The sequence below is a fragment of the Anser brachyrhynchus genome (genome assembly GCF_964034855.1).
Source record: "Anser brachyrhynchus genome assembly, chromosome: 10".
NCBI lineage: Eukaryota > Metazoa > Chordata > Aves > Anseriformes > Anatidae > Anser > Anser brachyrhynchus.
In genome coordinates this window covers 24266149-24292716 of record NC_137705.1, presented here as the reverse complement: position 1 = coordinate 24292716, position 26568 = coordinate 24266149, and the positions used below count along the sequence as shown (strand labels likewise).

General features: G+C 37.6%; 1 protein-coding gene across 31 annotated transcripts in view; it reads left to right on the top strand.

The window, feature by feature from the left end:
• Positions 1-26568, top strand: part of ERC2 (ELKS/RAB6-interacting/CAST family member 2) — a 522744-nt gene that overhangs the window by 281225 nt on the left and 214951 nt on the right. For 30 of the 31 annotated variants that reach the window (XR_013955471.1, XR_013955472.1, XR_013955473.1 and 27 more), the window contains one exon: positions 13811-13971. Coding sequence is in view for 25 of the 31 variants with exons in the window: in XM_080605891.1 (XP_080462017.1) it covers positions 13811-13971 (161 nt within the window). In the remaining 6 variants the exon portion in view is untranslated. Of the gene's footprint in view, positions 1-13810; positions 13972-15821; positions 16083-26568 lie in introns of those variants that run through there. The other variant, XM_080605890.1, reaches the window with a different exon arrangement.

Below are 26568 nucleotides of genomic sequence, written 5' to 3'. Positions count from 1 at the left end.
GGTTCCTGTTAATATAATGCAATTTAAGAAGCATGAAAGTTCTATATAGACAGCTGTTATTCTTCAATATTTCTTCAGTATCTGTTCTAATAGAAGTCAAAAACTGCTTGTAATTGTTAAATGAGAAAAGCTGCCTTGGTCCAGTTGTTGTGCCTACAAAGAGGCTGAGCAATAACTAGGAGATAATAGTTGGGAAATAAATCACCTTCTGCAGGGAAGATTTGTTAGACTATTTCAGCTGCCACATCTTTGGGCTGAGAAGATAAAAAGGGAAAGACCATAAGTACCATTTAGTTGAGTGACTACTGAGCAGAATTTGGAACTCCAAGAGTAATAAGGAGAAAATTTCTAGTATGACCTAGACCAGCAGGTTGGGAAGATGAATTGGAAGAGTTGGTTCAGCAAATTCTGTGAGCTTGCTAGAGGCACCTCAGTGATACTTACTCCCTCAAAAACCAGAAGGGTCTAGAATGGACTTTTTACTATTATTTCCTAGTACCTGGTGGATTATTAAATTGGCAAGATGAATAGGGGTGGAACTATGACAATCTTCCCGTCCTCCCCTTTTATTCAGTCTAGCAAAACAGAATCTACTGGTCAGCAGAAATGCATTGCCAAATGTGTGTTTTGCTGGTGTATCATTAACGGCATGAGGGAAAACAAATGGAAAGGCTTAGTGCTAGAACTTTGACTTACAGCATTTGCATCTTTATACCTGGGCCAATGTCTCACAAACTGATATGGCAGGATTTAAATCTTTGCTTTCTCTGTAGGTTATACAATAATTTGTGCCAGCTTTTCTTTATCTGGGTATGTTCATGAAACCTTGTTTTGGTTCAGTGATAGTCTGTGAAAGCTTTCCAGTAAGCCAGAAACGAGCAAGTTCTGTGATTCAACATCTTTGTCGTTTCCAATAATTTTATTTATTGTTAGCTACTGCTGTCTTTAATAAACAGATGGAGATGAACTCTTTTCAGGAGCTAGCATGGAGTAAAACCATTGTTATAAAGGCCCTTTGCTTTTCCTTCCTTTCTTCAGATAATGATCGAGGAGAAGTTTGCAGTTTCTAAAGGACAGTATTCCTTGGGCTACCTTCCTGCCCTTGCCAGTGTTCTCTCTCCGACCTGATTTTCTTCTCCCTTCTGTGTAATCATAGAGAGCCATTTCTACATAGTTTAATTTCTGCATGCTGTGTGTGTGTGTGTGTAATTCTGCACATTCTGTCTCTCTGCAGTGTTGTAATTCTGCAGTGTTGCATGCTGTGTGTGCATGTGTAAGGATCTGCTCAGTTGCTGCATGGCTTCTTCTGGAGCTGGAGTGCCTGCAGCATCACGAAGGTGCCTGGGGGGTCTGTTACTGCCTTCATGGCTTCTGCTGGCTGCTGGCAGCCCTGCTCTGGGAAGCAACAGGCTGTGCAACCGCTTTCACATCTGGCTCCCTTTTTGCAAAAGTAATGTTTCCTGAGTCTGTTGATGAATTCAGTTCAGCATCCTGCTTCTCTGGCACTGCTCCTTCCTCCCATGGAGAACTCTCTAGGGTGTTGATAGAGGGAAGGCCACAGTGACCCAAAGCTGATTTATCCAGTAAGCTTGTTACTGTGTATTAGGAATGAGGGTAGGGTCATGAACAAGGAGCTCCCATTTGGGTAAGACTTCTATTTAGCGCTCTGAAAATCTGACATGCTCATTGTGAACTGCCGTCATGGAGGGGAATTCCTTTTGACAAATTCTGGGTTGATATTTTTGCTCTGTCATGTGATCATTCCTAGCTTATCATGTGTTAATAATGGAGTCCAGTTACCAGACATTTTGTTGGCCACCGCAGGCTTCCTCACATTGTGCTATGGTCTATCCTATCCTGGACAGAATCATAAGCACTTCAATTTTGATCCTATTGACTAGTCTCTTCCTGAGCTGACCCTCCAGAGCAGTTTTTATTTTATGTTTGTTTGTTTTCTACTTTTTTTTTCTATTTCTTTTTTCTAGAAAGATTACTTTCTATGGAACCTTTTTCCCTGCCAACAGAGAAAAGTACCTGAAATTAGATACAACGGATATATATATATTTAGGTCTTAGGTTCAATGTATTTGACATATAGAGACAGAACCCATACTGGTAAATTTGTGTTGATAATGTGCATATCGTGGCTAAAATAATTAAATTAGTGAATCGTTTGTGATCCTGTTCCATGAGTTCTTCTGTACTTCTCCCATGGCTGTAGGTAAATTTGAATGAGGATGTAACTAAACTACCGATTACTATACCTTTATTATAAGTATTATTTTTTTTTCTTGATAGGAGTGATTTGCAAATGCATGTGCCAGAGAGAGAACTTGGCTCTCTAATGTATAGCTATCCCATGACTTTGCTTAAAGTTATTTATGTAGGGAATATTGCATTATCTACAATAGCAATCACTTTATTTTAGGTTTAAAGCATGTAGCACATCCAAGTCACTGTGACCTTTGTAGGTGTGCCAAGCCTATAAAATATTGCATAAATAAGTTTATAGTAAAAATGCCATAGAATTAAGTAAACAGGAAAAGATTATCTGCATTAAAAGAAGAGTGCAGATACAGCTTGCTCGGGCATTTAGTGCTCATGTGAACTCTGTGTTAAATGTCACTGTACTAAAGATGGTATCAAATTTCCTTGGTACAGAAGCTATACCCTGTTACCAAGTGCAAAATCTTTTTATTTCTCTTGCTGCATATTAATGTTACTTATCTTGTACTAAAAGTGGATAGGAAACCTTATTTTCTGAGATTTCTCATGTGAAATTATCCAAGCGTTTTCATACTATAACATTTTCACTTTAACTCTTGCATGCTTTCTTACAATATGTAACCATGCTGTAGTGTGTGGAGAAACTTACGTACATAAACTGTGTGTTTGCAGTAAGACTTTACACATGCCATGTGAATCCCTGCTGCCTTTAGAAATGCTCTAAGGGAGAAGCATTTCTAACTCTAATAGTATATTGGGATTATGGATTAAAAGCATGGGGGAAGTAGCTTTGTGCAGTGTAACCTAACAAGTGTGCTAAGAATTAACTTTTGGCAAGAAAACTTCCAATTTGCCTTCTCTCCCTGAAGTTGACCTGGTGGATGAAATAGTAGATGTGTGTATGATTCTAGGCATGCCTTCTCCAAAGATCAACATTTGTACACACTTTAGTCACCTTTTATACGCAGTGCTATTGACATTAACCAGAGAGGCCAGTCTGACAGCGCTGTACTTTAACACCAGCTAAAGAGTTGCTCTGCTCTACTTGCATGCTTTATCTAAAAAGACTCAACACTGAAATCACACAGCGTAATTGTCTTCAGTCTGTAAGAGTTCTCTTCCACATACAATATCCTGTTGGACAACTGAGTGTCCATATTGAACATACGTTCAATAGCTAATTCAATTACCTATATATATATATAATACTTCTGGAAACACTATGTTGAGCTCTGTAATTTTTCAACATATAACATCTGAATCTGTTCATTTGCACAACTATAAAGCACCATTAATACGACTTTTGTAATTAGGGTCACATGGTATCGAACAAGTGTAAGTTTGAGCAGAACTGAAGCCACCAGCCATTTAAAACAGATTTGCTGAAATGAAGCTTGGTGAGAGAGAAGAAACTAATTAGATATGGCCATGAAATATGAATATGAGCCAGCAGTGTGCCCTGGCAGCCAGGAGGGACAACCATATCCTGGGGTGCATCAAGCACGGCATTACTAGTTGGTCGAGGGAAGTGATTGTCCCACTCTACTCTGCATGGGTGTGGCCTCAACTCGAGTACTGTGTGCAGTTCTGGGCAACACAGTACAAAAAGGATGTGAAACTATTGGAGAGTGTCCAGAAAAGGGCTACAAAGATGGTGAAGGGCCTAGAGGGGAAGACGTACGGGGAGCAGCTGAGGTCAATAGGCCTGTTCAGCCTGGAAAAGAGGAGGCTGAGGGGAGGCCTCATCGCAGCCTACAGCTTCCTCACAAGGGGGAGTGGAGGGGTAGGCACTGATCTGTTCTCTTTAGTGACCAGCGATAGGACCCAAGGAAATGGTGTCAAGCTGCGACAGGGGAGGTTCAGGCTGGATATCAGGAAGAGGCTCTTCACTGAGAGGGTTGTCGTGCACTGGAACAGGCTCCCCAGGGACGTAGTCACTGCGCCAAGCCTGTTGGAGTTTAAGAAGCATTTGGCCTGTGCTCTTAGTCATATGTTCTGAATTTTTGGGTAGACCTGTGTGGTACCAGGAGTTTTATTCGATGATCCTTATGGGTCCCTTCCAATTCAGGATATTCTATGATACTATTTTTCAAATCAAATGAAAAAAATATAAAAAGATGCTTCTGTTTTTGTACGAAGTGGAGTTGCACAATTGCTCAGGTGCCTGGTCTTGTTTCCATTACAGCGCATGTCTGGATGACTTCTAGAGTTGAATGAGGCCGACGGTGAGTTAGGCCTTGCCAGCGTGAAGTTTACCTTGGACAAAGGACATTTTTTGACTGATTCATGCAGCACTTTGGATACTGTATCTTTATTGACATGGTGTGGGGTTTACTTCTAATTATATAGCATAGCAAAATCAGAATGTTATAGTAACTACTCCAGCATATAATTGTATTTTGCTGCTAATGGAGAAGCTCTCATTTGGGGTAAATTGTTCCAGCTGCATCTGCAAGGGGTATCCTGCAACTTTGCCCATCCTTTTTCAGTTTTGCAGGAGGTCACATTCACATTTTGCTGCTGTGGTTGCACTTGAAGAAACATAACACTAGAGCACAAAGATTAAATCAAATGAAAATGATGGTATAAATAACGTTAATTTAAACAATATATATGCAATTATATGTATATACAAATCTCTTTGCTTTTGGTTTTTTTATATTTGGCTCTTATAATTGATTATTATTATATTTAGCTGATTATTACAAATATTTTCAAAAGATTTTAAGTATGTTTTTTAATTATAGGTGAAATCATTATCTTAATCGGAAGACCAGATAATGAATCCAAGAAGTATGTTGTTATCCTACATGGTCATTGTGAACAGCTGAGGTTTAGAATAAAAAACTAATGAGGTTTAGAATAAAAAATGATGGAAATTTTTACTGGCAGTATCAAGAAAGTTAATCATTTCAATACATTTCCCAGAACTGTCTTGCAGAATCTCACATTAACATAGTAGACTGCTACGCTATTAATCTTTTTAATTAGGATATGTATTTCTTTTAATCTAGGGGAATCCACTTAATTCTAGAATATTTTATGCACGGGTGGAAATATATCTCTATCATAATTCTGCACTGATACCAGTGAACATGACAGGTAGCCACCATGGGACTGCAAGTAAAGAAAAACTATGGGAACTAAGGTACCTTCTTCTCCTGACTGTGGTCCCTACCAAGTCTAGGTGAGAAGTTTCACAGAATCACAGAATTGTCTAGGTTGGAAGAGACCTCCAAGATCATCTAGTCCAACCTCTGTCCTAACACTAACAAGACCTCCACTAAACCATATCACTAAGGGCTACATCTAAACGTCTTTTAAAGACCTCCAGGGATGGCGACTCAACCACCTCCCTGGGCAGTCCATTCCAATGCCTAACAACCCTTTCAGTAAAGAAGTTCTTCCTAACATCCAACCTACATCCAACCTAAACCTCCCCTGGCGCAACTTTATCACATTCCCCCTCATCCTGTCACCACGCATGTGGGAGAATAGACCAACCCCCACCTCTCTACAGCCTCCTTTAAGGTACCTATAGAGAGCGATGAGGTCTCCCCTGAGCCTCCTCTTCTCCAGGCTAAACAACCCCAGCTCCCTCAGCCGCTCCTCGTAAGACTTGTTCTCCAGACCCCTCACCAGCTTTGTTGCCCTTCTCTGGACTCTCTCGAGCACCTCCATGTCCTTCTTGTAGCGAGGGGCCCAAAACTGAACACAGTACTCGAGGTGCGGCCTCACCAGAGCCGAGTACAGGGGGACAATCACCTCCCTAGACCTGCTGGCCACACTGCTTCTTATACAAGCCAGGATGCTGTTGGCCTTCTTGGCCACCTGAGCACACTGCTGGCTCATATTCAGCTGCCTATCAACCAGTACTCCCAGGTCCTTCTCTGCCCGGCAGCTTTCCAACCACTCATCTCCCAGCCAGTAGCGCTGCTTGGGGTTGTTACGCCCCAGATGCAGGACCCGGCACTTGGCCTTGTTGAACTTCATACAGTTGACCTCAGCCCATTGGTCCAGCTTATCCAGATCCTCCTGCAGAGCCTTCCTTCCCTCGAGCAGATCGACACACGCACCTAACTTGGTGTCATCTGCAAACTTACTGAGGGTGCACTCGATCCCCTCATCCAGGTCATCAATAAAGATATTAAAGAGGACTGGCCCCAGTACTGAGACCTGGGGGACTCCACTAGTAACTGGCCTCCAACTGGATTTGGCTCCATTCACCACAACTCTTTGGGCCTGGCCATCCAGCCAGTTTTTAACCCAACAAAGCGTACGCCAGTCCAAGCCACGAGCAGCCAGTTTCTCGAGGAGAATGTTGTGGGAAACGGTGTCAAAAGCCTTACTGAAGTCAAGGTAGATCACATCCACAGCCTTCCCCTCATCCACCAAGCGCGTCACTTGGTCATAGAAGGAGATCAGGTTTGTCAAGCAGGACCTGCCTTTCATAAACCCATGCTGACTGGGCCTGATCGCCTGGTTGCCCTGCAAGTGCCGCGTGATGACACTCAAGATAATCTGCTCCATGAGCTTCCCTGGCACTGAGGTCAAACTAACAGGCCTATAGTTCCCCGGGTCTACCCTCCGGCCCTTCTTGTAGATGGGCGTCACGTTTGCTAGCCGCCAGTCAACTGGGACCTCCCCTGATAGCCAGGACTGCCAATAAATGATGGAAAGCAGCTTGGCCAGCTCCTCCGCCAGTTCTCTCAGTACCCTCGGGTGGATCCCATCCAGCCCCATCGACGTGCGTACATCCAAGTGCTGTAGCAGGTCGCCAACCATTTCCTCGTGGATAGTGAGGGCCACATCCTGTTCCCCATCCCCTTCCACCAGCTCAGGGTACTGGGTATCCAGAGAACAACTGGTCTTGCCGCTAAAGACTGAGGCAAAGAAGGCATTGAGCATCTCAGCCTTTTCCTCATCTTTTGTAACTAAGTTTCCACCCACATCCAGTAAAGGATGGAGATTCTCCTTAGTCCTCCTTTTTGTGTTGATGTATTTGTAAATATGTTTTTTTGTTATCTTTAACGGCAGTAGCCAGATTGAGCTCCAGATGAGCTTTGGCCTTTCTAATTTTGTCCCTGCACAGCCTCACAACATCCTTATAGTCCTCCTGAGTAGCCCGCCCTCTTTTCCAAAGATTATAAACCCTCTTTTTTCTCCTAAGCTTGAGCCACAACTCTCTGTTCAGCCAGGCCAGTCTTCTTCCATGCTGGCTCGTCTTTGGGCATGTGGGGATGGACCGCTCCTGAGCCGTTAAGATTTCCTTCTTAAAGAGTGCCCAGCCTTCCTGGGCTCCTTTGCCCTTCAGAACCACCTCCCAAGGGACTCTGCCAACCAGTGTCCTGAACAGCTCAAAGTCAGCCCTCCGGAAGTCCAAGACAGCGGTTTTACTGGTCCCCTTCCTGACTTCGCCAAGAATAGAGAACTGAACCATTTCGTGGTCACTCTGCCCAAGACAGCTCCCGACCACCACATCTACCACCAGTCCGTCACTGTGAACAGAAGGTCTAGGGGGCACCTCCCCTGGTAGGCTCTCTAACCAGCTGCGTCAGGAAGCTATCTTCCACACTCTCCAGAAACCTCCTAGACTGCTTTCTCTGGGCTGTGTTGTGTTTCCAGGATATGTCTGGGAAGTTGAAGTCCCCCATTTGTCCTGTATCTATACTGTCCTTCCTTATCTTAGAAAACTAAGCCTCATATATTGTTAACATAAGACTTAGCAAAAGGGTTAAAGTATTTTAAATGCTACTTTATGTAGTAATCTCAGTAAGGTTCTGATTTCAAATATGGCAGCATGGCATCCCACTTGATAATTTTGCTGTTCTGTTCCTATGGAGATGGCAAAGCATTTAATGAGGGTTGCTTTTTCGGCACATCTCGTAATTTGTCATACTCCCACTGCATTGGGCTCTACTTATGATAAAAACAAAACAAAAAAAAACAGGAAATGAAAATGAACTATTATCCTAAATTTTATAAAACTTGTGCTTACTTTCCTGTCAAATCCTTCATCAAAATGTTTATTTTAAAGTGTATATACATTCACGAGTATGATTTCTTTCTTCTTTTCTGTCAATATCCAAAATAGTGAGACTCTAATATGTGACTTATTTCTTGATTTGAAAGAAAAAGTTCAGGAACATCAGTCTCCCTAACTATATTGTTTTTGTTAGACCTGTTTTCTGGGTTTAAAAACTGTGATAGAAGAAGTCTGAGGTGAGGAATTTCACTATGGATAACAAATGGGAAGAGAAGAAAGCAGAAGGGAGCATGGTAGTGAACTTATTTCCATGTCTTGCAAAACTCAGTGTAACACTTAACTATGTCTGTTCCCTTTTGTGAAATGCACCTTTGTAATGAAACTAGTTAGACTGTTGTACACTGGAGAAATTCCCATTAGGAACGCAAAGGAACAAGGTATTTTCAAACCACGTAGCAGGATAAGACCAGTAAGTCCACATGACTTGTGTTGGATCTGTGTGTCTGTAATTGAGTTGGTCATGAGATAGAGAAGTTCTGAGCAGGATGGCTGGCACGCATCCTTCACTATGTGAAGCACTGGCAAGCCATTCGTGCAAAAAGCTGAAGTCTGCTGCCTGAGTCAGAAGAGCTGGTATGTGGCTACTTATGCGTACAAATCCAGGTTTTTATCTGTTTTCCCACATCACTGACTGTGTTACCAATGTCCTTTTAGTCCAGTGACAGAATAATTTCATATGAAAGCCACATAGAGAAACTTTAAGGAATCTAATCTAATCTCTCCTTTTTTTTTTTTTTTTCAATCTCATGCTTAATCATGAAGAGGAAAAAAAAATATTAATCTTCACAGAACTAGAGATAACTGAAGTTTATATAGTGTGTAACTTAGAGGAAAAAAAAAAGCATAAAGCATTTCCTTAGCAAATGGAAAAAGGAAGGACCTTTGAAAACAACTTTTTTTTTTTTCCCCACTGAATTTTTATTATAAAAATGGAACTCACATAAATTCATACTGGATGAACTCGTTACACTTTTTTTTTTTCTAATTATCCATAATAGTTAATATTGTTGCATTAAAGAAAAGTGATGAAGCTAGAACTAAATAGTAGGAGATACGAATATGAATTTTACTCTGTAAAATTAATAAATAATCAACGTGTGCTAACATGAGGTTAGGTTTCAAATTAAAGTAGGCATCCAGCTTTTGTATAGCTACTGATACGTGAACAAGTCAGTAAAGGAAATCCCAAACTCTTGTATTTATAACTAATATCATTGTTAAAATGAAGTGCCCACCTCTTGAACCTTGATTGCTGCCGAGCTGACAGCTTTTTGTCATTCTGCAGAAATACACTATACTTGAACTGAGAAAACATGCAGTTGTCCCTCGCCCTCCTTATTCCCACAAACTGGAACAGTATTATGTTAGCATGAGTTGTGCTGAGCCGAATCCAATCTGGAATTAAGAATGCTCCAGGGCATTTTTAATAAACTGTCATTCATTTGAACTCTAACCTTCTTTAATTTACAGAATCTGGTAATGCAGATGTATACTTCAGCCACGTTAATTTCTTTTTCTTTTATTATCTTGGTGTGAAAGTGATGTGTGTACTGATGGGACTTGAAGATGTGAAACTGCAGAAGAAGTAGCAAGTGTTCATTTAGAATGGACTCAAAATTAAGAAAGAATTGTAATAGTTTGGTTTGGTGGTTTTCTGCCATTCTGAAATGTAAACAAATTCTGGTACTGATTTTATTAAAACCCTTGAAGTGCTGATGTCAGGCTTTCTGAAAGTAAAATGGCTTTTATTTGAAAGTGCAAAGGATAAAAAGAAGCCATTGTCTTGCACAAAAAATAATAATAATAATAATAATAAAAAAATCCCTACAATTATATTCAGGGCATAGAGCATTCAATAGCGAAGAACTTTGTATTCATCGAGGCTATCACAGTAAACTCTTTTAAAACATGAATTCTTATTCGTTCTTAAGCTGATATCTAAAATGACAAGGTTTGTGCCCAGAAACAGTTAAACTACCAGATACGGTGGGGAAAAATGAGCAGGGTCTCAGGCCGGCTGGCTGAGGAGCAGACCGACGGGAAGTCGGAGGTGTTCCTGCCAGCTGCCCGAAAGGTGTCGCTGCAAGGCAGAGATGGATGCTGCGGGAGGGCACCACCAGCAGGGCCCACCCGGGGACGGCAACACCTGAAGGTCTTGAAGATGCTGCATGCATCCGGAACACGGTGCTGATCCTCGGCAATTAAGCTGAGACGCTTTCTGTACTTCTGTATAAATAAACGTTGTAAGGAGGCCTGTGTGTTAATTTAGGTAGAATAGATGCCTTAATTTTGAAGGAAAAGGCCTGGATGAGGCAATACAGGTAACAAATATAATAATCGATACAGTTTATCTCGATCCTTCAGACAACATTGAGAAAAGTATGTTAATATGTGAAACTGATGCATCAACAGGGGACTCAGTTCAATATCTGGACAGTGGAGAAACCAAAACAAGCAGAAAAAACAACTCTGGAGGCAGGATGGTACCAGCATTTTGGAGAAGAAAGGATTCAAGGGTGCACAGAATTTTGTAGATGCAGTACAACTAAATTCCCTAGAAAGAAGCATTTTGCCGTAGGTCGGAAAGGTAAAATTTTACCCTTGTAGTACTGGATTCATCTCTGTTCCTCCAAGTTGTATGAGGAGATAGTAAATCAATGTTCACCTTTAATATTTTCTGCTATCGTTTTAATTCTAATATCAAAGAAGAAAATATGTGCTTGCATTAAGAATTTGGTTTGTTTTACACTGCCTTTTTTTTCCAACTAGACTTTTATATCTAAATAAAACTACCATCAATGTTTATTTATCCATTGTGTTATGTGCTACAGCTCTATAATTATATGAAGATGATTGTGTGTCTACATCAGCACTCACATATTTTGATTTCATAATAAAATACCTGATTAAAGAAAAAAATTGAAAAATCATTTTCTTCTACCAATGTCTGCCATTTCAATTCTGCTCTAGATTTTGGTAAGACAGCTAACTAAGAAAACGTATCTCAGAACTTGGGTCATATTCAAAAACTGGAGGAAGAACTAGCTGGCAAATACTGTGTTGAAAGTGTAAATGGAAGTATAACTTTCAAGTCTTCATGTGTTAATGATTTGTGGTTTGAAAAAGTTTTCATATTTAAATTTTTAAAGTTTTTTTTTTTCTTTCAAATTTTGATCTCTTTTCTCTGGTAATGTATAAGTATGTTATTAGTATACATTAACAAACCCACAGCTTTGTTTTTCTGAAGTCTTTAATTTCCATAAATATTTTAAAATACAGCTGATGTGATATATCAGAAATTAGGTGAGCATTCAGTCAGTCAACAGGTTAAATAATAAACTCAGCTGAATCTGCAGGAAAAGGAGGGCAGTTGTACTAAAGATATGGAACTGGTACTGTTCTGCCATTTTACACTCGCATCTCCAAGTGTAGAGTGACTTGGTGTTTAAAGGCACTCTCTTGAAGCAAGAGGCTGTATGAGTGAATGACTTTGCAGTCTTGAATCCTCACTACTGTTTCTGTTAATGTATGCTACCCAAAATTAACTATCAGCCTGGAGCAGCAGATAAGCAGTTATAAGTTCAGTAGAAACTGTGTGTTTTAAAAACCACAAGGATAAGACTATTAGTAGTTGAGACTTCTCCTTCTTGGAAACAGCACAGATTTGTGTTCTTGTAGGAACATGAAATAGGATAGGAATAGGAGATAGGAAATGAAGTATCAGTTGTTATATATTAGAAATTGAGTATATTTTTAAGAAATTTCTATCTCCTGGTTTTTATTATTGCTATTATTATTATTATTTTCCCATGTTTTTCCCCTTTTTCTCAAGTGTGAATTGAGCTTTAATTCAAGTTGTTAGGCACTGAAGGGTATCAGATGTGCCCTAGTATTCCATTGATCTTTTTACAGTGTTTGTAAAGATGCAGATGCAGCTTGTGTAGAAGGGATAAGCAATTTGTGTATCATATTCAAACAGGGTGCGTGTCCTGCTCATTATAATCTCTCATTTCATGGAGATGATACTATTAATTTTGCTTTGTTGAACTTGTTATATGGGAGGCAAGCAAAGCCATGAGTGTTCAGCTTGAAACAAAAATAAGTGGTTTATAGACACTGATTGCATGTTAGTAGATCTTAGATAACAACAACAAACAACAATTAAGCATTGGCTTGGGGGAAAACATCTTACTTTCCCTGTAGACACGTTGATTATATGACCACAGCTGAGTTTTGTTAGACTTTTCAGTACACCAGCAGAAATGAACACTTTACAATGACTTGTATAACATGAACAACTGGATATGTTCCAGTTTTCTTCCTCTCTCCTATTTCTTGTTATTTAGATGTTCTTCCTGAAGTGTTGGCTAATTTATAAAATGTTAATATTTGGGCAAAGGAGGTTAAAAAAAAAAAAAAAGAAAATACAGGAAATACAGTATTCATTATTTAAATCACTGTACCTTATACAAGTAAATGAAATCTGTTGTTTATTTGCAGCTCTTCAAGTAAACTATCATTTGAACATTTGTTAAGAGTAGTGGGAAAGCGTACTAAAGTGTCCTGTTTACCAGAAACTATTTGTCCCCCATTGGTTCTGTGATTCATCCCACAAGTGATTTTTCTGCTTCTAGACAGGTGACATATGTAGTCATCTCTGCTCTTCAGTTTGTTCTTCAAATAATTTAATACAGCATAGCAAACGCTTTTTTACTTCTAAATATTTTTTTCTGAAAACAGGAAGTTTTTCTGAATTCCTGCAAGTAATTTACCCTAAATTCAGTTGATGTTTACCAATGCTAAAGAAACAGTTGGATCACGCGACTTTCCTGTATTCTATACTTCAGAGATTCTCATAGTTGTCATGAGAAAAGTAACTTGGTTGTTATTAGAGCAATAACAGACATTTAAAGTTCAGAACCAGGGAATAGTTTGGGTTAGAAGGGACCACTGGAGGCGACGCAGTCTAAATGTCTTCTCAAAGCAGGGATAACTTCAAAGTGTGATCAGATTCTCTAGGTTTCATTCAGTCAAGATTTGGAGAGTCTACAGCTTCCATAGGCAACCTGTTCCAGCGCAGAAGGATGTGCATTTTCTGATGAAAAATATGTGGATGACCATGCTAAGTTTTTATATTAAAGTACATATCTATTATCTGCATGTAAAATTTCTGAAATTAGTATTGTGATGGGTTACCAACACCCTGAATTACAAATATTTTCTGCACCATTTATATTTTTATAAATTGTGTCTCTATGTGGCAGCGTTCCAGGTTAAATAAATTTCTGGCAATCTGTATTTGTTCTGGTTTGTATAAATGTTACTTATTACTAGATGGAAATGTTGTTATTATTATTATTATTATTATTATTTGTATTTAACTTTGGTTGTTAGTTTCTAAAATAGGAATGGATTTCAACAGCCTTTTACTTAAAATAATTCCTTTTGTGTGTGGATTTTTTTTCTTCTGTATTTACATAGATTTAAGATTTACTCATTAAGCTTAATATAGAGCTTAAAAAGTTCTCCTCCTTTTAGGTAGAAGAGCTGATGAATGCATTGGAAAAGACTAGACAAGAATTAGATTCTACCAAAGCCCGTCTTGCCTCAACACAGCAGTCTTTGGCTGAGAAGGAAGCACATCTGGCTAACCTAAGAATAGAGAGGAGAAAACAGCTTGAAGAAATTCTAGAAATGAAGTAAGTACATTGATTTCTCTATTTCTAGATAATTTTTTTCTCAAGAGTTTTTTTTTTCAACTTTTTTTTTTTTTTTGGTCTATATATAAGGTCTTTCAATAGTTGTAGGACCTAAATTCCTTTTAAAATATAAAAAGCAAGAGTGTTCATTTTACAAGCCATTTCATTACTTAACAATTGATATGAGAATTTTTTTGAAAGCTGTCATTTGTTACATGCAAGTAAAATATCAGTGTAGTGTAACTTCCATGAAAAACAGAGGATTTAAGGCCCTGTCCTTCAGTGACAATTGTGTGTTGGAGTTCCTGTTATTGGCAAATGCAAAGAGAGGTTTATAAACCTTGTGAATGGTGCAAAGTTTATTGAATTTAGTGGGTTAAAAACAACAACAGATACAAATACAGATCTGTGTTCACATTATTACCATATATGTGTACAGAACTGGCAAAGGAAGATAGACCTGTAATTAAATCTAACTTTCTACACATGATAAAGGAAAATATCTGTAATTACAGCATATTAAGGCTCTAAAATGTCTTTAAAAATGGCATTTGCCAAAAAGGGCTGATGCTATTATGACTTGTCTAGGTTGGTAAGTGTATAATTAATGTTCAACAAATAAAATCCTCAGTTATAATTTCCAAACTATTTTATTGCGAGAGAAAAAGAAAAACAAAACCATTTAAGACATATTTAGCTTTAGCTAAGTTGTTGTAGTTATCCTTACATTTTAAAGGGAGGTACATAATCAGAAAAATAGTGCTGTAAACAATACAAAGTGGCAAATGGCCACATACGCTTACTACAGTTGTATAAAAGTAGATTTTAATAATGGCTGCTGTGTAACATAGCTGAAGAAACACTGATGTAACCATGAATGTTCCCAGTAAAATTAGAAAAAACTTCTGCTTTTGACTTTAATGAGGTGTATATCTATACAGAAAATTGGAAACGCATATGAATTGCAGTATTATGTGATGTATTGAATTTATATGCTTTTTTAAAATGTGTAAATATTGATTCACCTACAATAACCTAGATGTTCAGAACAACCATTTTTCATGTAGTCATTTATTTTCTGTGTAGTGCCTTGATCTGTTTCTTTGAGAACAAAACAATATATATAAAGTCACATGGCAAAATATTACTAAACAGAGAGCACAAATAGTGAGAATAATGACAGATTTACATAATCATTTTTACTTCCTGTATATTTTAGGGTAATTTATTAATTGGCAGCATTGACCATAACTTTTATTTATCATTTTAGTATTCAATACTGAGTGATTACAGTTCTTGGCTGCTAGCTTCCAGTTAAATAGGCATGCAGTGTGTGTTTAAGAACATTCATGATGATTTCCTATGCTTATATTATGTTCAAGTTCCAAACATAACTCTGCATTCTAGGCCCATCTGGCTGACATTGCCAAGATCCATTTTAATTTACTGGCTGCAATCGGTTGTCAGTTTTAGGTAATTTCTTCGGTTGTCATTACATGTCCCTATATAAATTCAGTTATTTAAGGAAGTTTAGAATAAAAGTGGATAGCAGCTTAATCTTATTCATTGTCTGGTTTGTCTTTTTGAACTGGGAACTGCATAAGTACTCTAAAGGAAAGTTAGTTGGATGGAAGGAGATAAACATCAAGTTCCTCTTATCTTGATGCAAATATGTGAAAACATGAGATTTACTCTAAAGAATTTCTAAGTGTTAAAGTTTGGAGAAAGATTTGCATGTGTATTGTACTTTCTAAATATAAGGTTCCCTCCCCCAAATGTCTATAAAAATATTACTGTTTTAGTTCTGGAGGAAACATTTTTCTTATGGTCGTCTTTTTTTTTTTGCACAGTGTATGCATAACTCATACTGACATTAATGGAAGTTACGCATTCATGTTAACAGCAAAATGCACCATGTGTTCAAATCCATCATGTTACCTAATTGTCTTAATACTTTATGCTCATTATACCTCCAAGCAAAATAAAATCAATAAGCTTATATCTTAATAACTGATTGTTTTAAAAAAAAAAAAAATCTGTTGTGTAGTATGTCAAAAGCCATTTTGATGCTTAAAAAAAAAGGTTTATCATCAACAGAAATGTTTTAGTTGGCCTGAAATTAAAAATTGGTTGTTAGAAATATATATATGTAAACTACTCTTTCCAAGATGTTTTTGTTTTCTGAGTGTCTACAAGAAGGAACAGAGCCTACTGAGAACTTCGTTTTCTAGGAAAGCCTATTCATTTCGTAATACAAAGAGCTGGAAGGTAGAAACTTGTGATCTGTTATGAGGTGGGTTTTTTCTTTTTTCAGATGTTTCAGAAGTGTCATATTTGTTGAACATGCTTTCATGACTACAGAGCATCCAAAATGCTTTCATATAGAGTGTCCTTTCCTGTATGGTGGATCCTTACAAAACTCTGAAACCCGCCTCCAACAAAATTAGATAGCTGTATAGGTGGATGAGTATTTTTATATAAAAACACTTACTTATGGAATGTGGATCTTACTATATGGAATAGGTAATCTTTTTAGAAATAGTGAAAATTGTTTTCCCTTTGAAAGATAATAAAGTTTGACCTGGAGAGCCAATAGTCATAGAAGGAAGTTTAATGCCATGTGAAAGAGAAGACATAAAAGTTATCATCACCTTTTTTGTTAAGTTCAACTTTTAAATTATATGCATTTCATCTTCTAGCTGCAAACACTGAAATTAAAATAAAAATCCCCAACTTTGTTACAAAAACTTGGGGTTTTCTTGGTTAAAAATCCCTTAAATTCACTTTCTACACTTTAATTAGCAATGTTTAAATTTAAGATTTAGAAAAAGAAGACGTCTTTGTGGTTTTGCATTCATTCTATGACCCTTCATTAACTTAGTTACAGGTGACAAAAAAGGCACACTTAGCAGTAATCTCCAAAGCTTAATCTCCAAATATTTGCAAAAAACTGAACTTCATGTTTTGTCTTGAAGACCAATGAATTCCTAATTTTTGAGCTCCGACTGTAATTACTGAGCATTTCCTTTAACAGTCAACTTAGTACACTGAAGTTTTCAGAGCAACCTGAATGAAATTCTTGCCAAGAGTCTGAAAGGTGGGGTAATTTCCTTGCCTTTGATGAAGTTCATGCTGTCACCTGTGAGTATTGCTAAACCAGTTTTGCTGGAAGCAACTTTGCCCTGAAATTCACTACGAATTTTCAGAAGAAAAAAACATATATTCCCTATTGTGGAATAAATCCGATTACTTCAAATGCAGCATTAAAGATCTCCTAATAAAATAACCAGCTACTTGTCCTTTAATTCAATAACAAAGATAGAATGTTGCTGTGCTGTCAAAAAAAGAAAGTTTATTTTTTAAATTAGATTTTCCAGTAAATTTTCTTATAGTGTCAGTATAAAATGAAACATTCCTTCCTTTGTTTAAGAATGTTCACCATTTTTTTCACTGAAAATAATAAATGAATATTGCTTATCTCTGTTTTTTCATATGTTTACTTTATTCATTTAACAGCACCTGTGTATAGTCAAGGACGAAATATTTGTGGGAAGAAGAGGATAACATGTTTTTTCCACCATGCATTCAGTCCTACCAGCTGCCACTCTTTGCAGAAGTGCTGAATCCAAACTGCACTTTTACCTCCTGGGCTGGTTGTTCAGCTGATCTGCCAAAAAAGGACTGGGCAGTGCCATTTGCCACTAGGTGCCAGTCTCGGGTGCAAGACCGTACTCTGGGTCGCTTTGGTTTAAGGAACTGGGTAGGAGCAGCTGCACAGAGCAAGTAGGAAACTTGTTGCAGGGAAGTGAATCAAAGCAAGACTGTCTGTAACATTGTCTGACTGGTCCCTTCCTCCCTTTTAGTGCAGGAAATTGTACCATGGATGCATAAAAATGGCTTCAAGTGGGCTTTCTGCAGACATCACAGGGATGAAGAGGGACATTGAATGAATTCTGGAAGTCAGGGATCACAGCCTAAGGGGAAGACTGTAATATGCAAAACTAGATAGTCATAGTTTGTAAGAAAGTAAAAATATTTTATGGAATATTAGTGGCAGAAGTATACGGAAGTTTACCGTTCATCCGGTTTTCCCCAGGCATCCTCCCACCTTTCCATCTATAAATTTTACCCAAAGTAGAAGGTGGCGATTTCACATCTGTGTAGTAGCACAGCAGGAGCTGCAGCTCTTGCATGTTCATAGAACGTAGACATGCTTCCAGCACCTGGATGAATCAGCTCATGTCCCTGCCTTACCTTCTCCTATTACTGTTTCCATCCATTACCATCTCAGGCTGGTACTTGGGTAGGGAAAGGAACTCGGGGAGTTTTTGCATAATTATGTCCTAGTTCAATCCAAGAGGTTCAGTAACCCATAGGACAGTGATTTCTTCCTCATCACTGGGGGTACAGCTATGGTCAAAACCTCTTCTGAAGTTGCTGTGTGAGCAGTAAATCCAGCACACCTGGAACATTTGGAGTCATTGTGTAGGCAATTCACCTGTTCAGTGCATACATAGGCCAGAAGCCTGAGACTCATCAACTGGAAAATCCCCGGTGAAAATGTAGGGTCTCTTCTTGCATACAGTCATTACGTTATCTTTGTTTTTTGGGATCTTCCATAGCAGCAAAGATGAGGAAAATAATGTAGCAAGGGAGGAGAAATTGGCAAGGTGATTTGAGTTTGGAACTATCCTTTGAAATTGCTTGGAACTCCCTCTTTAAAAGCACTTAAAATGATAGCTTCTCTACAGACGCTGTCTGCTTTCTGTGTTACTGGTTATGCAGTCTTTTTTGTGTTTTCTTTTTTTCTTTTCAGTAAGAAGAGCAAGGAGGCAGATAACCTTCTCTTGCCTACACTAGAAACTGAGGTGTTTTTACTAAAAAAAAAAAAAGTGGGCAAAATTGCTTTGCTTATGCTTTTTTTTTTTTTTTTTTAATGCTGTTGTATTGAAGAATTACCCTAAAACAAGTCACCACCTACTTTGCAGATAGTTCTAGGCTAAATTAATAATAGTGGATACATGACACTAAAAAATACTCTTTGAATTGAATTTTAACCAAATATACCAGAGTCGGATATCTTAGACTATTACAGTCTATATTTGGTGAAAGTTATGATAATTTCTCTCACATTAATTATTTAAAATAACATATTTTTACTTAATAGGTTAGATAACAGACTAGTGTATAAATAGCTGTGGAGAAAAAATATTTTTCAGAAAGTAGGTTACTTTTTTTTTTTTTGTTGTTATAATTATTATTTTGGCTTGTTTCAGCTTTAGAATTGTATACCATAAATGTGTTCAGTGAATTGATAGCAAGTTGATTGTCTCAAAAATTGTTACATTTTGAATGTAGAACACTAGACTGTTTTTTAGTAACCTGTGGACTGCTTTCATTTAATTGCAGGATTCATGCTGAGAGTGTAGAGTCATATCCCAAGTTAAATACAAACAAAACAGCAGGATGTTGATACAACTGTGACTTCCACAGGAAGTAGAATGGTAATGTGGTCTCCTAACTTGGGTGGAAAGTCTCTTGTGACTGCTTTTGCCCCATAGACCTGTAACACAGCATGCCTTGACTAACATTTTTGACACCAACTTGCAAACACCATAAAGATTAGAGAAACCCAAATGAAGGCTTTGTTCTCTGGAACAGAAGCATTCTTGACTAAAATGAAGAGATGTTTTTCTTTAGTAAACAATGAAGGGGTAAAAAGCAATAAAATGTTTCTCTCTGTGCGAACAGAATGATTGAACTGTTTACTTGGCAAAATACTTCTATTTTTAAATACACGAGTGTCACCAAATTTCTATTCACTTGAGAGTCATAGGCTCAGACTAAACTATAAAATAATTTGATTTTATTTTATCTGGTATGTGATACTTGAAATTTTATCAGCATGGGAAGCAAGTGTCATTTCTTCATTTTTTTCTTAAGGTCATATTTTATTTTCAGAGTAGATTTGCACGTGCTGTTGAAGGTAGTAAGATCAATTTAGGCTTTCTTTAAAACATGGTTATGAAAGGCTATATTTTGCCTGCTTTTTTGTGTGTGTATCCAAGCTGGAGCCTCTCCCATGTTTCCTGTCCCCTTCAGACAGTAGGAGAGCACAGTAACACTTTAAATGCATTTCCCACCCAGGAAAGTGATGTCCTCCTTTCTGTTGCGGAATGGCAGTAGTGCTTTTTATGTCATGAAAGCATTGCCTGAATATGAACCAGAAAGAGTGGTTCAAACATATTCAGGATAACACATAGATGGTTATGAAAATGTGCTTAATTTTCTGATCTAAAAAATGTCTGAGTTTTGACCTGTTTGTTTTCCTCACAATTATTTTGGATTAATTATGAATTTCAGTGAGTAATGTTCTCAAGAAACGATAGGAATTTAAGCTTCAGTCTCTGTAGCTGTAAAAATGATAATCTAGGTTCCTATGATCTATGGTTTAGAAGCATCTGCTAAGCAGAAAGGGACTTTGATGGTAGTTGTACCCCTGTATTCTAGTAGTGGACTTTTACTTCTGACTTTGTTGCCATTAATTCTCTACTCTCTCTGGTACCTTGCCTCAGTAGAAGAATAGCAGTATGGAGCTGGGCAAACATTTTCAGTTGGAAGTTCGAAAATACTTTCTAGGGGTTTTCTTCTTCTACGGCTTTCCCAGAACTTGAATGGTAAAGAGATCAAGGGGATCCTGCAACTGCTTTATGAGCAGGGACTTAAAGACTCTTCACTCTGGGGAGGGGAGGGCAGGGGTAGGATATGTTTGAAGTTTGCGGAATCACAAAGGCGGGCAGAGGCTGAATGTGGAACTGTTGTTTGCTAGATCCCCCTGAATGAGGAATATGAGGCACTTGTTGAAGTTAATCAGTGATTGATTCAAAAGAGAGAGAAGTCCTGCTTTACAGGGTCATTGGAGACCTTCAGGAGCTTGCTTCCCCAGAAGGCAGATAGCATCAGGTGGTTCAAAAAGGGGTTAGACAAATTCATGGACAAGAGGTATACTTCCTTATACTCTTTGGCTGTTGTTCTTGAACTGTGTTCCTAAAATTTATTTTCTCTCTGAAGTATAAGCTCTTTTCTTGCACATTGCTCCTTTATACCGTAACACAATGACCATGCATGTATGCATAGTTAATGGTCAGGTGTTTTAAAATCATTTTTTGAGAACCCATTATATTAAATCAACTATTACTCTCTGGAAATAATAAAGACCACAGTTTGAATAACCTTTAGCTTCTGTTGACCTACAGGGAATAAGCGTATTTACAAGATGATACAATTGACAAAAATGATTGTTTTAAAGTGGAGGTTGTAAGAGTGTGGTATGACACTTACACTCTCTGGGGTCTGGACTTCTTAGAAGTCAGACAGGATTCACAGCCATTCAGGTTTGCAGGCATCACAAGCTGCTAGCAGGACTTTCAGGAGCAGAGTCTTATTCACAGTATTCTAAATTCATGTGAGGTAATGTTCAGAAAGGTGCAATGGTGAGAAGGATAGTATATAAGAGTAAGAAGGGAATAGAAATTAGTATTAAGTGCAACATGGACAACGGTAAAAGGAAAGAGGGCTGTACAAAACTAAAGAATGAAAATTTTGGTCTGGACTTGGAAAATTCAGGCCAGTGAGTAAACTTACAATTTTTAGCTGAAGTTAACTTAATGGTGAGTTTATGTATGTTAACTTTTTACATGAACAAAAATTTTGTGTGCTATTTACTAAGAATTACACTTTTTTCAGGTTTCCATTGCACAACTTTCTTTTTTTTGATGTAAGACAATATAAGCAAGAAAATCATTTTACCAGAACAGTGCTGTAGAAAAAACAAAAAAAACAAAAAAACAGTGCACACTATTACTTAATTACTGATCTTGGCAAATGTATATATGGTTTGTTTTAAAGCTATCTTAAAGTGCTTTTAGTATATTAAAAGTTACTAATGATAAAAATGATGAAATAGGATGGTATTTGTTTTGAAGTTCAGCCAGCATGGGAAAGTGAAGGCCTCCACCTCTGACAATATACTCAAAAGAACAGGTGGCTCAAAATCAAAAGACAGCAAGGAGGAGTAGGAGGCTGAAAGTAAAAAAAAAAAAAAAAAAAAAAAAGAAAAAGGCTTATTTTCCATGGATTTTTTTTTTAAGCTAACTGAATTATACCCTTGTCTACTGAAACCCTCTTAGTGTTATTCCCACTGGCCTCCATGACTCCATGACACCTAGGGCAGTGCTGATCAACTGCAGGCTCCCATATTCCTAACCTCAGCCAACTGAATGTGATTCTAGCAGATGTTTCTGCATTTTAGACCTCAAAATATGATGGGTCTGTTTTTTCCTTTTTCCAATGGCAAATCTTGCATGCTTGAGACCCATCTCATGACATTCAGTAAAGTGGTGGGAATTAGAAGCTGAGGGTTTCCCTGATGGGGCAATGCTGAGTTAATGTAAACTCAGATTTATGAAAATGGAGAACCGAAGAAATTTAAAGGTTTGTGTCATTTAAACTAAATTACTGGACTATTGTTTAATACTGTATAAAAATATAATATATGCTTAGAAATGTTTGTGATAGTGTTTTCTGGTAAAAGAAAAAAAGTTTTATAAAGTCAGGAGAGAACAGAAGTAAAAACAATCAAGCAAAACAGCTTTCTTAATGGCAGAAGGGAAAAAAAATTGGTTAACCTTCCCTGCCTTCCCATTACTCCTTATGTTCTATGAAGTAAATTCACTGCTGTCTCCTTCTTGTGCTTCCTCATTCCTTCAACCTCCCCACGCCCCCAGCAAAACAAGTACTTCTCTGTGTATTGTGGAAAAATAAATTGTATTTCCTATTGCTTTGTTTTTTCAGAATTAGGTTCTCTGGTGTCTAATAAGGTGCAAGATGTGCTTGAAGTTTCCCTTCTCATGTCTGGGGCATTCATAAGTATATCATGCTTAGTAAGGTGTGGGCTTATGTGGCAGTCTTTCTTCTTGTTGAGGCATAAGTCAGATTTACTCCTTTATCTAACTGGTATAGTGAAACCTGTAAGAACTCATTGTCATGGAGGTCTTTACCTCCATCTTGAAATCAATCAAAGCGTTTCTTTTGGGGAGTGAAACACACTCATACCAGATTTAAAATCAAAGTGAGAATGCCACATTATTGTTCTGATGGTGTTTATGCCCTCCCACTGAAGCGTGTATAGCTTTCCAATATTGAATATAAGCCTGACGAGACTGTTCAGTACTCCTTATTAATAGAGTGCCAGGCCTTACACAGAGTGCCAGGCCATTAAGCATTACCGTAACAAACAAGATAGCAAAAAGAACATGTATCATGTTATTTACTGTCAACACTATCTGAACAGTGTGAGTATAGAAATATCGTAGTAAAAGGAGGGCTCTTTTTCAAATATAATTGGTGAAATACGGCATGTAGCATAGCACACAAATATGTGCGAAAATACTGAATTTCTAATGAATGACACCTTTCCTTTCAGTGCTGGGCTGCTGTTTGCAGAGGCTGCTAGATCATGACTTAAGTGATGGCAGTGGAAATTAGGATGAACTCATCTCAATTTTCTCTGATTATGAACAAACTTGGCTATGTCCACACTGTTGTGCAGTGTGCCAGCGTATGTTAGCAAAGAGAAGCCCTATTTAAGAAGGTACATATATAAGATGGTACATATATATGTCTGTGCTATGTCTTATAGTCAAACTGATGTGTTCAGGATAAACATCACCTTAAAAGGACACCTTGGCTTGCTTCCTTAGTGCAAAGTGGCTTCAACGGACTAGATAAACTTTTCAAGGTGAAACAAAAGCTTGGTGATGGCACAAACCTATGCAAATAATGTTAGTGGTAAGATTTACAATTGTTGCTAAATAGTACTGTTGCATTTGTGGAGGAACTTGCATGATTCTAATAGAAGTACTACACTTACGATGTTGTATTTTAGTATGTAAAGGTATATTGGTGAATGGAAGTGAAAGAGTATATGATTCTGAATTTCTCAAAAAAAAAATCCAGCTTTAGTTTTGTAAATATGTATAAAGTAATAGGAAACTGTGATTCACTGGCTTACGTTAGAAATGTAAAAATACCTTTTTTGTGGTTAAATGCTTCCCAGTTTCTAACCACTGCTACCTCAAACATGTAGTTTATCTTTTTTTGCGTTTGACTCTGACCAAAATTAGGCTACACAGTCCTTTGAGGATCATCGTATTGCTACTATCATTTTAGTTACCAGTGGTTCTTCTTTTTTACTTCCCAGAAAACTCATCGTGCATTCTTTCAAAGACTAACTTACATGGTTCTCATCTTCTAGGAGGGAGGGAAGATGTAGATTGTTCGGAGACAGTCACTGCATTTACTACTGTGTTCTTTTGTTTTTTAACTTCTCTGAGCTACCTTTCAAGTTAGTAAACAGACATAGGTACTGAGGAGAAAATGTCAAAGGTAGAGTTCATAGGACAGCTGAAATAATTTGTCACCTCTGTGTGGAACACAGAATCAAAGCTAGCGTAGATACTTTCAACTGCTTTTCAACCTTACTGACTGGAAGAATTTTGGAGAAAATGCTGCCAGGTGTGAGCCTGGGACCTTATTGCATCAGTTAGCAGCAATAGGGAGGGGACTTCAGGGTAGCTGTGTTCAGCTGTCTGCATCTTCTGGCAAACTGGGTCTCAAACACTGATTAGGAAAGGAGTTATACAGGTAATAGGAAGAAGGATCTGAACTTTAAAAACCTGTCGCTCTAAAAGGTCCAAACCATCTCATCACTACTCAGGGGAACTACACTGTTTGATAACTTCTGGGTATTTTTGTTAACCATACAACCTCATCCAGGTCTTTCAGGACTATCTTGAGAAACTGATCTCTTTTTCGTTTTCTGTGTGGTCTGTAAACAAAAAGTAAGTGGTTTAAGTCTGGGGGCGTAGAGCAGGAGCTGGTGCTGGGACTATTGTGAGATTCAGTAGCATCAAAGAAGAGATTATTATGTAACACTTAAAGAATATAAACCCAAGAAGTGTGGTAGATCATCATTTGACATCTGGCAACTTAATACCCTCTTAATAGAGTGGAATATATTCTGACATTCATGAGTTTAAAGAAAAGACCTTCTACCTATTTAAAAATACTTGCAGATCTGGTGTGTATGAAAGAAACTTGACTGCTTTCCAGTTTTGTTTTGAGTGCTCATTCCCCATGCTTATCAATTATTTTGTCAAGAACTGAAACAAAGCTGGTGAAACAAAACCAGTCTTTTGTGCTTTTGTGGCTACATATACATGAGCACCACCCTGCTACCACCAGTGCTCCTCCCATCAGATCCTCTCTCTAAAAGAAAAAAAAAAAGTCAGAGGATTCAATCAGGATGAAAACTGCCCACAGTATTTTCACAGTTGTATTAAGAAATATAATTTATATATATATATATTTTTCTTTGAGAGATCTCCCTTCAACACTTCAATGTAGTGATGTTTTGTTTAGTCTAACGTAGGTTTTTGTTAGTATCTAGCCTAAAAATGAATCTAATTAACAGATGAACTTAGGAAATCCCTACTGTAATTTAGCAACTAAATGAATGGGGGATATCAGTATATGACAGGCAACTTCCACTTAAGGCTAATGTAACTATTACCTCATTAGAAGTGCAACTTTAAACTCTTCAAATAAAAGTTTTATTGAATTTAAAATATGTATTTGAGAAAGGACTAGCTGAACTTACTTGAAATCCGCTTTGTGAAATTATGCTGCCTTTATTGATACTGACTAGCTTTACAAATGTTTATCTTAATTATGTTTTATTGTGATTAAAAAAAGATTGCAGATACTCTGCCATTTCTGTAAAGTGAGCTGTTGGAGGTTTTTTTGTTAAAGCTGGGGGTAGGGTACAAAGAATAGTCCAGCTCCAGAGAGGAGGCCCCTCACAGGCCATATGAATCCACTTACATGTAAATTGCTTGTCTCTATGAATTAAGGTGAAGGTTATGAAAGAACTGCATTTCTGTGTTTATTGTAGGATTTTTGACAGTCTCTTTCCTCTTTCAAGTAAATTTGGCTTAAGTCCACAGTCAGTACAGTTTTAAGTAAACTCCTCTTTTGTTACATTAACAAGGTTATAATATCACTGAGGCAGATTTCCAGCTGCATGGATTGAGGCCTAAGCATGCAGACTGAGGGGATAATTAAAACCTTAGGGTGGGTGAGTTAAACTACCAAGTAAAATTGGATAAAAGGCTAATTGTCCATAGCAACATAATACATGTTTCTAAATACCTGTGATATAAAGATAAATATTTGTGGTCTTTTAATTCCTTTTTGAATGCTCGAATTCAGATTATATATTAGGGCATAACAAAAATCAACAATAAGAAAACAGAAACACAAGGAATTCTTAAAATTCCCATATATTGTATTTTAGTTATTAATGGAAAAAAAAATTTTTGAAGCCTGCAGTGATTTTCCAGCTTTCCTTACAAAACAGGAAGCATTCTTGTGTAGGAAGTACAAACCTCACTGTGTGATACAGTATGTCGGAATGGACTGGTCGGTGCTTTGTCAAAATTTGTCACATCTCTTTTTCTTTTCTCCTTTTTTTCATTA